At 37.6% G+C, this 12,161-nt stretch overlaps 1 protein-coding gene across 3 annotated transcripts in view; it reads left to right on the top strand.

Moving 5' to 3' along the window:
* The window catches only part of VTI1A (vesicle transport through interaction with t-SNAREs 1A), a 396,691-nt gene extending 385,071 nt beyond the window's left edge, over positions 1–11,620 (top strand). Inside the window, exon 9 of one of the 3 annotated variants that reach the window (XM_061636007.1) lies at positions 8,947–11,620. In XM_061636007.1, the coding sequence (XP_061491991.1) occupies positions 8,947–9,040 (94 nt within the window). In that variant the 3' untranslated portion in view covers positions 9,041–11,620. The remainder of the gene's footprint in view (positions 1–8,946) is intronic. The other 2 variants (XM_061636008.1, XM_061636011.1) reach the window with 2 other exon arrangements.
* Positions 11,621–12,161: the final 541 nt, after the last annotated feature.

Genomic DNA, 12,161 nt, shown 5'->3' with positions numbered 1-12,161 from the left:
CTCATACATAGAAACCATGGGCAAAATCCAAAAGTGTTAGGAAACTACTGCCCTTGCAATGGGACTTCACCATCCTCTCCTCCCCCCTGCATCCCCTGGAATCTGCCCTGGAAGGCCCCCCACCCTTCCAGAGCAGATTTTGAAGGTGCAGAAGGGGAGGCAAAGTCCTGTTGGGTGAACAGACTTTTATTCCATTGTGCAGACCCTGTATCACTGGTGTTTCCATCATGGTATGTGGTAACCTTAGGTTATAGACACACTAACAGCAATTTTTGTCATTGTATTATAAATCACAGCAGGGTAGTTGCTGACCCTGAAAATACTCTTCACTCGATCCAATATGATTATGAGCAAATTTCTGATAACTCCACAAAAGACCTCATGAGGCATACTTGTATTATTCACATCAGTGTTGTGGGCTGTTCCACGCATACATTCTATTTCATTCATGAAGCTGCCGGTAATATTGAACTGAATGGGTGAAACTTGGGTCAAAGGAATCACATGTTTGCATTTCAGCACTGTCTATTGGTTAGCCCTGTTAGTTGCACTTGAACCCTGAGCATTTTTAGAATACAACAGTGTATTATTCAAACTTCAGAAGTGATTATAAATACTTATAAATCCCCAGACTTCCTTTCCAACAGGAAAAGACTTAACTTAAAATATATCATATTTTATCCTTTCCCTTAGGAACCTAGTACCTTTAGTCTGTATTGGAGACTATACTTGTTTCCTGCAAACACTGAAAGAATAAGCCATCACTCTTCCCTCAGATGTTTGGCTCTGATCTCACTGCCCCTTAGAGAAAAGGGGGTCTGTAGTAGAAACTTCCTGATACTAGTCCTAAATCCCAGCTTCCTATCCTATGACTTTTCCCAATATACAGAAGGCTAGTTATTTTATTCAAGCATGGCATTGAGTTTGTAGCGAATATTTCTAGTATGTCTGCCTCTCTAATAGCAACACTTTTACACCGTGAGAAAAAGTACTTTAACAGTAGGAAATATCCCCTGTCAGCTAATTCTCTGTCAGGTAAATCATTTGTGAATACATCGATCTTATTTTTTTAATTTATTTCCTGCCAATTCCATATTTGCTATTCCCAGGATTTATCTGAAACAGTTGGGCAAAAAACTGATTTTTATTTATTCCACTGGCCTTCTGCAAAATTAGCTTATGAACTGTTTTTTAGAGGGAGGCTCAAAGCACACAGCATAGGTTGGAGGGGAAAAGCCTAGAGCAGTCAAAATTGTTGTCTGAAATGTCTTCAGACTGGAAGGCTGAATTTATTGCACACAACAAGTCCTAGCAATGTGGAGGTGTGCAGTCCTGCTCATTATCCCTGAAAAACGGAGAACCAAAAAGCACAGTAAAAAAATTAAATTTTAATAATGCTAGTGATATTTTCTAAATCCTTCTTGACAGAAAGATTCTCATTATTTTTATCTGTCTCAGAGTAGGCTCCTTTAATGCCATCTTCACAAATGGCCTTAGCCATGATTGTTTTCTTTTCTTCACAGCATTCATGGGAGGGGGTGGAGGTTGAATATATACAATATACACTAAAATGCTTTTCTATCACTCAAGAAATGCCATGTGGTACTAACATTTTGGATAGCACATTGTCAGAAACAATCGCTGCATATGCCTCAGTGGAGGGGTGTGTATATTTTCTCTTCTCCTTTTGCTCATAAGAGGTCAACACAGTTAAGACTATTGTAGACAGCTTCCTCTAGAAAAAGACACCCAAATGTAGAAAATAAGCCTAAAAGTGGTGTTCAGGGTCTAACCTACCCACATTTTGAACCACAGATAGTTTGAAATCATAGTTAAACTAGAAGTAGTTTGGTTTTGTAGCAGAGCTGTTGGAGTTGTGCTAATAGAGGAAGATTGCCTTTATGGCTTAGATCAAGTGTCCCTGAAACTCTTCCTTTTGTTTCCTTAAAATTTGTGGAATGTGAATGAAACCATAGTTACTACGGTAGCTAAGACTCTGTCGTGTTTCTTCTTGTTGGACATTTCTGTACACGTTACTGCTAGTGAAATAATTGCTTTATCTAGAATGTTTTTCTTCATCAGTTGTTTAGAAACCCTTGTATGTACACATATCCCAGAATCAGTTACTTCTACATAGTTGACTAAATACAGACAATTTTTTTAAAAGCCAACCATTACCCTCATTCCTAAGGAGTAACTCACTAGCATCTTGATAAGGGCATCACTTTGAGTCCTTGTGTGCCTGTGCTCCCTGATGCTTCACTATGCAGGTTGGCTTGAGGACCAATATATGTGCTTTAAGTGAGGTGCCAAGTGATTCTGAATATCAGGGATCACACACTGTCACATTGTACACTAAACTCAGAAATCATTCTCATGAATAACAGCAACACCAAAAGATTTGCTTTTCAGTTTCTCACAAAGGAGCAAGCTCCTGGAGCAGGACCTAGTGTGATTCAAATGGTCTGTCAAAAAGTAGTTGGTTTGTGAAGTTTGTTCTGGTCTGTGAAAAGAGTGGATTTCAGTGTTTGTAGCCATATTAAAGGAGTGTTAGAGTTTATTGCACTATTCTTGTGAAATGAGTTGTCCCTTTTCACCTTGAAATAATAGACCACAGATTAACACCAATGGTCTTAGAAGATATAAGGACTTCTGGTTCTTCAAGCAACAGGTTGCATTTAGCTTTTGTTGTTTTCTTTTTTTAAATTCAAAATGCAATCATTTTTTCAGTGGAAGGAGAACCTAATAATTTGTTGTTTATTTATTTATTGAGTTTTTGAACTACAAGAACTTCTTATAAGATGCAAAGGCATACTGACATAAATGAACATCATCCAAAGGAAAAGGTGTGTAATATAAAAATTACTATTGGTCATTGACATCTATGACAAATGGTTGACAGTGTTTAATTGGTGTAACCACCTATCCTAGTTAAGTGGCATGTGGTGGCTTTGTACCAGATTAAGTACCTCCATTAGAACTGCTCTTGCCAGGGAAAAGCCACTTGTATACTCCCATATCTTGTCTATTTATCTTTCAGTGTTCTGTTCCTATGCCAACCTATATGAGCAAAATCATGCTGTCCTGTTTTCCTTTCTGGTCTACCTATCTTTTACCTGGTGACTATGCTTTGGGCAATCATACTTGCATAGTGGCCTCACTAAAGGGTTTTTTTTCTCTTCAAGAAATACAGAAAACACTGTTTCTTTTGACAGAATAATCAATCAGAATTAACGGCCATTGTGGTAGAATTAGTACTGAAGTTTATCCTTTCTAGAGCTCTGTGGGTGTAGGTGCCTCTTCTTTCTATTCCTCTTCTGTGGTCTGGCCCAGTTCTGGGAGGCTTTTGCCATGGCAGCCGCTCTTTCCTTCCATCTGGGGAGGGCCATTCTCTGTGATGCTGGGGATGCGTGGGGTGGAGTGGATCGGTGGTGGTGGGGCATCCCATCACTAGTTTTGGGTATGTATATAGCTTCTAGGCTTTGACTCACCACAGTTCTTAAAGCTTAAGCAGCTTAAGTAGTCTAACATTTAGTGTTACTTACGGGGGTAAAATTCCTTTCCCAAACTTGGTCTAGTTTAATATGGAATGCATGCATTTACAGAAAACCGTTTTCTGAAATTTCTTCATCAATCCATTTCTGTTTTTGAGGAGACTATTTCGCAGTACATTTCTTTGAAAATAAAGCCCTGTGTTGTAATAAATCATGTTAACTGATTCATGGTGGCCATTTGTTTTTCTGGCATTTGTATTGGTATCAGGGTAGAATGCCTCTTAAAACTTTCTTCATTGTTTTGTGGAAAAACTTACCAAACAAGTTTGCAGAGGATTGCTCATGTTAAATATTTTGTATCATATTACTACAATTTCTAATTTTCATGACAATTGTTATTGTAGCCATTAGTGCCTAATGGCAGGATATCATTAGTGCTGGTCAGTCAGGCGCTAAAATGTGTACAAGACATTAGGCTGAACTCTAAATGTTATGCACTTCCCTGACTAATGAATGCAGCTTTGTTTTTGTTCTTTTTCTCAAGAATTTTAACACAGTCAGAATCCTTAATGTGAGGGTAGCTTACATTACATAATCTAATCAGTAGCCTATTCTAGAACATCTTCAGATATAACTATGCTGCAAATCTCATCAGAACCATTGCATGCATAGACTTTGTGAGATGTAACTTTAACACAGGAAGGTCATGTAAACAGTGGTTTGGGGAATGAGTCTGAGGTGCGGGCTTGATATCATCTGGCCTGGAGATCATTGCGGAAATGATCTGCTTGACCTCTACAGTAGAAAACTGGTCCTGTCACTCATCGTCTTGCTGAACAAAGTTGGCATTGACTCCAGAGTGGAGCTACTAGCAAGTTTATTCAGCAAAAGTTAGATGCTATGGCAATACATAGGAAAAGTGAATCTGGGACTGAAGGCTCAATGCTTTATATACTAAATTGCATTTTACCTACATCTATTTAATGTGATACACCAACAGCTATCTCTACCTAGTTTCAAGCCAAAAAATTTCTAGCCTTTCTTCATATGCAGTTTTAGTATTTTAAGGGCAAATGGAAGGCATGCCTCCAGGGCTACAAGTCAACTAACTATAAGCTGTGAATGAGTATTGGTGCGTTGACAGGGATACATCGTTGAAATTGGATCTGGGAGGCTACAGCAAAAATTCCAGCATCCACTTGGTGCCAATAGATCATCTTAAGCAAACTACTGCCTCAACCTTTCCAGTCCATAAAATAGAAACAGTGAGAAATCCTTTGTGTATTAAAATCCTGTGTAAATATGAAAATGCTTCTACACAGACGTTTCTTCTTTTCAAAGTTCTGGCTCAGCCACAACTGTACATGTGGTATGGCACAATCGTGTGTAGAGCTGTGGAACTTGGATTCATACACATCATGGAACTGCATGTGATTGTGGTTGTGAATCTGTGATTGATTCAGGGCTTCACAGAATCTTTGAAATGAAGAGGACCATGTGAGAATCCCGTTTTTGTTGAACAGTAAAAAAAAACCAGCAGTTCTCTTAGCAGACTTTCACTACTAAGGGCTGGTTCAGAAGGTTACTTTTTTTTTTTCCTGTGTAGGAAATCCCATCAATCTCTGGTGACACGTTTGTACAGATCTGCAGCCCTGCATGGGCAGAGAGGGCTGTTATCACAGTCACTGGAAAAAATAAGAAGAGAAGATTCTAAATGTCTCATCCAGCCCCATTGTCCTCTTACTATAGATTTGTGGGCAAAAACCTCTGTAGATTCAGTACACAGGCTGCATTGAATAAACGGTTAATTCATCTTAATATCAGCAATGCTGTGATTCACAACGCAAACTGGAAGCATCCTTGATGTTTTAGTCACACATTCCTTTTAATTTGGCCATGCATTCTTTTAAAGCTACAGTGTGCTAACTTAATAAAATGCAGCATGCAAATGCACAAGTTTTTGCCTTCAGGCACTTTAGACATGGATGTTTCAGTGGGTGTCTCCTTTCAAGTATATATCCTTTCTTAAATTATTTACCCTGTAAACATGCTTTGCATTTTCAAAGGAGGCTCTGGGTTCCCTCTCTGGAAGATTTAACTGAATTTTTTAAGTAAAAAGCATCCAAAGTTACAAATATCATTTGTGTTTTTGTTGGTAAGTTAGCCATGTGGCTTTTTGCAAAAGATGCTGAACCCCACTTCATCTTCTTTCCCTTTCACCACTTGGAATTCCTTGTTGCTTTGCCTAGAGCAATACCCACTGGCAGTGTCTGGCTGTGACAGTACTAGAGGCCTCTTTACAGATGGGTCCTGCCAATGCGAACCATTGTTCTGTCCCTGTGAGCTGGTTTTATTACAGAATATTGCTGAAATCCCACCCAGCCCCCAACTCTCTCTCTTCATTCTTTTCTTTAGTGCCCTAGCTTGTTGACTTGAGATCTGAAATGTACTGACACCAGAATCCAAGTTCCTTATGTACCATTCCGTCCTATCATCCTGCGAAGTGGAACTCTGCTGCTTGAGAAGCGCATTCTAAGTTTTCCTCACTCTGCTTCCCTGGCAGTAAAGCTGCAGACTCAACGTAACTTTTGTTGAGATTTAAACAGGATTTTTTGAGGGTTAAATATGAAAAAGAATAATAATTCTGCAGAGAAGCATGTTGATAACATCCTTCCTATTTCATGATTAATTTGTTCTGTTCAATATTGTATTCCTTTGCTGCATTGGGCAAGCTAATTCAGATTCCTAGAAGTTAAACTTTGATATGCATATCCTACACTCGCACTTTAATGGAACATTTAATTAACAGATACAGGTGGGGGTCTGCACTGATTCATCTTTTACTGATGAGGATTTTAGAGACGAGTTTGCAGATTAAGTAATCGTGCAATCAAGTGTGCAGCCAGAGAATTAGAAATGAAACATTTGGAGGATTCATTTTATTTATTCTTTTTGCTTACTGTAATTTGGGTGTGATGAACCACTAACAACTTGGTCAGATATGAGTCGATGGCTTAACGATTCAGCATGTTAGATGTATGCATTTGCTTAACTATGAGTTAGACTGAACAAGTTCCATCCGCAGTTAATCCTTTGTAAATTAGCATTGTGGATGCCTTGGGGCCCTCATCCCACAAATAAAATGGCTGTCAGCACAGTCATATTAGAGGAATATTACTGTATGTAACTTAAGGCTGAATTTTTAAAGAGTTTTCATGCTTTTTAATCTGTTTCTCAGCTGAATTTCAGTTTTCCTGGGTTTCTTTTCAGGCTCAATGCGGGTGACTGAGTAAATATGTACTCTGCTTTTCATGCATTCATTTGGGCAAATAGTTTGCTATCAGATGTTGTTTTGCTAGAGAATGCCCCAAAAGAAGAGGGAAAGAAAAAGGGAGAGAGAACATCTGTAAGTTCAGGTGTTAATCGGCACTGCAAATGAATAGGAAGCAGAAGCCTCTTTAATTAGCTTTAGTTTGTTAGACCATTAAACATTTTTCCCCTCCAAGAGAGACAGAGAAGTCTGCTCCCTTTGGCAGAGTAAATATTGCCTGTTAAGTTTGAATTAGCTGTCATCGTGGGAGAATTAATGCTGCGCTTTATCCTTTCTAGTGAGGAAGGGAAAAATAAACGAGACAGATCTTAGTTCAGCTTGAAGTGATAAATGAGGACAAAGCAGGCCATTCATCTCCTGCTAGCAAAGTGGACACAAGCACTAAAGCAGTTTTGCGGAAGACCTGTCAGCAAATGTGATCATTTTGTAACCTGTCAGGAGGATAGAGAGCTAGTCCTTTTAAAGTGTCACAGGGGAGTGTGTTTGTCTGATGTGACAGTTTTCATCCATCCATTACTTTTTTTTTTAAGGTGGATGTTATAGCAGTGGCTGGCATTGTGCAAGAAGGAGGGAGGGATCTGAAGTTGGTTCAGAACTGCATCCTTCCACACTTACACTTGCCTGTGGATCCAAACACATCTCATATTATATTTATTTAACCAGGAAATTCTCACATCTACTTCTTGTTATGTATGGCAAACCACATCCCACCATAGTTTGACCCTGTGGCTCATCCTAATAAAGCCTGTTGTATCTTCTTCACAGCATCCATTGTTTCTTTGTTTGGATGGTGTTTCAGGTTTTATTTTCCAGTTTTTGTCTATAAACAAGACTAAATTAAACTTTTATTTGGTTATTTTCTTTTGTCAATCTAATTCTAATGCCATACTGCCAAATATGTTCCTTTCATATAAATGGCAATATTGTTTTTATTTAGGGATAACCGGGCTAAAACTACACTAGATTAAAATGCATACCTTTCCTAAAATAAATCTTGATTATTATCAATTTATTTATTTTAAATAGCTCTTAACTAGGTTGATGTTGTTCAGACTCTAACAAGTAATAGCTTGTATCCTGATGAAACGAGAGGTTCATTTTTGTAAGTGCTGTATTTTTAGTCATTTCCATATTTTCAATACACAGCAACATAACATTTGCCAAATTGCTCTAAGGGAATCAATGCAAGTGAGACAAAGAAAGGTTTTAGAACTTAAGAGTCATAGTTTGACACATACTTCTACATATCCTCCTTTTCTTCATAACTATTTTTTTTATGCTTCTCCCTTGGTATCTGGTGCAAGTAAGAACTTTGCCAGCACATGTTTCCCATCCTTGAAATCTTTTACTTTAATGCTCAAATTAGCTAATGCTTTCTCTCTGGATTTAAGAAAACAAAATAAAAATATTTTAAAATGTCTTGCTTGGATTACTGTGGGTTGTATCCACCTAAGGCATACTCAGAGTAGACTCATTGAAATCAATGGAGTTGACTAACTAAACCCATTGATTTCAATGGGTCTACACTGAGTATGACTTAGTTGGAAAAAAACTTTTATGTAGCCAGCCCCTTCTAGTATAAATCCCTATCAGGTTTGCTTTAAATGTTTTATTTAGCAGGTTTAAACATTTAGATTAATTATAAAATATAAACCAACATTCAGCTATTCATTTAATGTACCCATAAATGTTACAGAGCCAGTCCCTTAACAAATAACATAAACTTAACAACCATGTACGAACTTATTTCAGGCACAGAATGTGAAGACCAAACATGTCTTCAGCCCCTACATAGTAGTTGTTTTTTAAAAAGAATAAAAATAAATAAATAGCAGATATGGCAACCCCAGATTCGGACTGGGACTGTGGTAGGGTTAAAGTTGCCTCCCCCATGCCTACTTTTTAAAAAGAAAAGAGAAACAGCTACACAATGCTCAAGTCACATGTTGTTTGGCTCTCAGAGACAAAAATAACAATCAAAATCAGTATAGACCATAGTCTTACTAGCTATATAGTTGTACTCTATGGGTTACTCAGTGGGGAAAAAAAGTTACATTATTTACATTAATCTTTTATTGTCTTATTCTCTTTTACCACTTTCTTTTCTTTTTCTCCCCTTAGGATCATCCAAAACCGGATTTTGATAGTTATCTTGGGGATCATCGTCATCTTTGCAGTCGTGATGATTATTTATTTTTCTGTCAAGAGACACTGATATCTTTGTTGTTCACTAACCAGCAACAAACTGCTACAGAGTAATTAAGACAAAGTGGTCACATGAATCATTCTCTTGCACAGAAACGGTTCTCTCTCAAAGCCCGCACTTCAACTCTGGTGCAAGCATATTTTGTCTTAATGGCTATATGTGCATTTGATATTTTTCTTTGTTTTAGAGAGTATCTCATAGTATGACTTCTGATTTTCCATATTAACATATGCAATGAACATATTATTAGCAGATATAAAAGATCACATGTGTAAGAAACATATTAATTCCAGACCAGATTTTTATTGCTTATTGTAAGAGTTTAAACACTTGACTTGAGTTGGTATTAAATCTCTGGCAGCAAGTTCCCTTTTAGGATCTTGAAATAGGAGCAAACAGAATTTCAGAAAAGCACCTACTGAGTGTGATACTCAGGCTTGAATAACTATCACAGATATCACCCAACAAAGCAAAGGATTTATTGTTTCTAATAAATATATTATCTTTTGACAGGATTGCTTAATTTCCACTGTGAACCTGTTATTCTAATGTGATCATTTTTCTTATTTCTTTCAAACGTTCTTTACTGTTGATGTATATATTTTCATCTCCACCAAGTCCTGGATTGTCAAATGAATATATTTTGCAGTGTTGCCCTATGACTATGCTGTTAATTTTGCTTTGTGTTATTGTGATTTTAATGAATGCAGATTCCAAAGCAAGAAAAAAAAATTGGTTGGCAGATGTATGAAGATCCTTTGTCAATTTTCTGGACTTAAATTCAACAAAATAATGGGATTTAAAATTTGAAGTATCATAATTTCATTTAAACAAATATGGTCTTAGCTGGTGTACCACAATAAGATTATATCTACTCAGACTAGGGTGGCAAGAAAATACTCAACAAATTTTGTCATTATGTCCAAAAGAAGAAAGATGCACTTCAATTTGACTTTCTTTGACATTGCCTCAGCAGCTATTGTTTGTGCTCTCTCCTCTGCCCCATCTTACAGCACATATATTTAGACACATGAATCAAGTTGTTCCATCCCTCCTACCTTCTTCCTTACACACTTTGTGTGGTAAACAGACATTTATGGTATAGGAATTACAGTGTAAAAAGCCACAGCCAATTCTAATCCCCAGGCATATGTATCAATATGATTACTTGAAAGCATGTGTTTCTTTTAATACCCACATTACATTGTCATTATGTGAAAGGTTTTTATGATTATAAATGTAATATGTGTAATATGTGAAGCAGTTCTCAGTGATGGGTAGATCCCCCACACAGATACACACATACCCAGTGGTGTGCTGGAGCCGGCTCGCGAGAACTGATTGTTAAAGTTTTGAGAATTTTGTAAGCCGTTTGTTAACAGAGGGAGCAGCGGAAGCCTTCTGCTCCTCTGATTGCTGGACGAAAGACATGTGCCAGAAGCATGGGCTTCTGGGCAGAGCTTAGAAAAGTTACTTGTTTGAACTGCAACTCTCATCAGCCCAATCCAGTGGCCATGCTGGCTGGGGCTGATGGGAGTTGTAGTTAGGGTTGCCATATTGCCTGGTTAGCCGGGTTTTACCCGGATTGTTTGCATGTCACCCAGCACCTGTTTAGCCCCTTAGGTGGCCCGGATTCTCAGCTTTAATTTTTTAAAAAATTAAGTTTCTAGGTGGTCTGGTTCTCGAGATATACATAAAAATGTCAGCCACCCCGACTGTTAAATCTTTTTTTAAAAACAAAGCTGTCCTGTATAGCACTTCGCAGCTCAGTCTAACCCCGCCCATTCAGGATTGCAGCCAATCAGTGTGAAGCCAGTTTGGTTGACCTGGGCAGTGTCTAGAAACCTCATTGCAATGCCAGAAAACGGTGGTTCCCCCCCCCCCATTTATCTGAAAATCTCATAAATTTCAGTTTTTTTCCTCTTGTGTGCAGGAGTCAGATCCTGGGCAGTGTTTTCAAAACCTTCCCAATACTTGCTTTTGTGGGGGTAAAAGCATGCTAATCCCATATGCCCAGAGTAAATCCCATTGAATTCAATAGGACTTACTTTTGAGTAGACATGGTTATGAATGTGCTCAAAATCAATGGGACTTTGGAGTGAATGTAAAAAAGAATTGTGTTTGTGTTCTAACTCTTTCTGCTCCCTTCTCCAGTCCTACTTTAAAGCAAGTAGGCAGGGCTTACTTAGGTATTACAGATTTTATTATGTAGGAAACTAATACTGATTTTTCTGCAATGACCAACTGGTTTGACAATAAACTATTATATGGGGTGTATTATATTTTTTACATCTGCAGTGTGTGTGTGTGTTTGGAGTCTTTCCAACAACCCTGTGAGGTAGGGTTGGGAAACCAAGGCAACTCACAATAAGAAATAAATTCCTTTAAAATCCAATAACCATAAAGCAAGAATAAACAGTTGGAAAACAGCCTAAAGAGGCATGATTCTGAATTTTGGGTTGGGTGAATGAAGTTTATTTATTTATTATTTGATTTATATCCCACCCTTCCTCCCAGTAGGAGCCCAGGGTGGCAAACAAACACTAAAAGCACTTTAAAACATCATAAAAACAGACTTTAAAATATATTAAAACATCTTTGAAAATATTTTTTAAAAGCTTTAAAAAATCTTTTTTTAAAAAAAGAAAAGGCTTTAAAAAATATTAAAAAGCAATTCCAACACAGACTCAGACTGGGATAAGGTCTCAACTTAAAAGAACAAGTTGAAAGAACAAGTTCCTTATCACTTGAGGCTGTAGTTCTCTGCACACTTCCCAGTTTGAGTAAGCCCCATTGAATACATTGGGACTTGCTTCTGAGTAAACAAACATTGGATTGCACTATAAATATATTTACAGATTGTGTAATTCATAAACATATTTGATAGTCATGTTTATATAAATATTTCTTCATACTGTGTCCCAATAAGTATTTGATTTCACGCTATGGTTGTAGATGATTTTTCCCTCTACATTTTAAGTGTGCCCTTCTTCCTTGGGGTGGTCATGGTTCTCCGTTATTTTCATCCTGAGGGGAGGATAGGCTGAGAGATGGTGAGTAGCACATTTAAGGTCTCTTCACCTCCCCCCCCTTTTTTTTATTTGTATTTATTTTATATTTCTCCAATATC

Source organism: Rhineura floridana, chromosome 7 (genome assembly GCF_030035675.1).
Source record: "Rhineura floridana isolate rRhiFlo1 chromosome 7, rRhiFlo1.hap2, whole genome shotgun sequence".
NCBI lineage: Eukaryota > Metazoa > Chordata > Lepidosauria > Squamata > Rhineuridae > Rhineura > Rhineura floridana.
Note: the sequence above shows the minus strand (reverse complement) of the source record. Positions and strands in the feature narration are given on the sequence as shown.